Here is a 1,237-nt window from a genome sequence, read left to right on the forward strand (position 1 = left end):
TGTCCCCCTTGGCCCCATGTCTCTGCCCCATTGGCTCCCCCCCCCTCCCCGCCTACAATAATCTGACATTTGGCAAATGTGTTGTAAAATTTGTAGGTAGATTTTGGTTTTGCTTGCTTCGTAACTGTTCACCCAGGGTTTCCTTAAACACTTATATTTTATGACAGCAGCGAGTTGCTCTTTATAACGTAAACATAAATTTGCATCTTTCCCTTTTTCAGAGATTGAATTGCTCAAGAAACTGCTGCCTGAGATGGTGAGGTTTGAACCCTCTTGGGAGGAGCTGGAACTCTACAAAGATGGGGGCTTGGCCGTGATTGACCAGTGGATCTGCGCGCATGCAAGGTAGCGAATTTGACTTTTCTTTAAGGAGCCAAATCTTCCTGTCACAAAACTGAACATTGTTTTTGACCCAGATACAGTTGTTTACAAATCATATATGACATATATAATTTATATATATAATAGATGTATAGGGAGGAGCTGGAACTCTACAAAGATGGGGGCTTGGCCGTGATTGACCAGTGGATCTGCGCGCATGCAAGGTAGCGAATTTGACTTTTCTTTAAGGAGCCAAATCTTCCTGTCACAAAACTGAACATTGTTTTTGACCCAGATACAGTTGTTTACAAATCATATATGACATATATAATTTATATATATAATAGATGTATAATAATTATATTGTATGTATATAATATATATGATAATTTCATTATCATATCATTTGAATGAACATTAAAGTTCATTGGACTGAAAGCAATTGCATTTTAAAAACTGGCCCCCTTCACAAACCCGTTCTGATTTTTTTTCACAGGTATTTTATAGGCACCTCAGTTTCAACATTTTCCTTCCGGATTCATGAGGAAAGGGAGATCTTGGGATTTGATCCAAAAACAACTTACAACCGATTTTGTGGCTAAAAAGAGAAAAACTGTGAGCAGCCGACTCACTGGAAAATTGTATACTAAAATACAGAGAAATCCAAGGACTTCAATACTGGTGAGCTCAAAAGAATAAGGAAAAACTACAGGGAAATACCTCCCTTTGACCAAACTACAACTCAGTCCTCTACCCTCTTCTCAATGTTTACTTGACATTTGGGTTTTGAAGTACAAGCAATATTCATCTTCTTAGTCAGGCATTGATGGGAGCGACAAAAATGAAGTCAGCCTGGGATCCAGTTCTCAGCATAGCTAGGATTAGAGGACAGTACCAGACACTGCAATTGAGACTT

At 38.8% G+C, this 1,237-nt stretch overlaps 1 protein-coding gene across 1 annotated transcript in view; it reads left to right on the forward strand.

Moving 5' to 3' along the window:
• Nucleotides 1-435, forward strand: part of POFUT2 (protein O-fucosyltransferase 2) — a 12,617-nt gene extending 12,182 nt beyond the window's left edge. The window contains exon 8 of the mRNA XM_019473080.1: nucleotides 222-435. Coding sequence (XP_019328625.1) covers nucleotides 222-349 — 128 coding nt within the window. The 3' untranslated portion in view covers nucleotides 350-435. The remainder of the gene's footprint in view (nucleotides 1-221) is intronic.
• The last annotated feature ends 802 nt before the right edge of the window (nucleotides 436-1,237 follow it).

This window comes from Aptenodytes forsteri, unplaced genomic scaffold (genome assembly GCF_000699145.1).
Source record: "Aptenodytes forsteri isolate BGI_AS27 unplaced genomic scaffold, ASM69914v1 Scaffold198, whole genome shotgun sequence".
NCBI lineage: Eukaryota > Metazoa > Chordata > Aves > Sphenisciformes > Spheniscidae > Aptenodytes > Aptenodytes forsteri.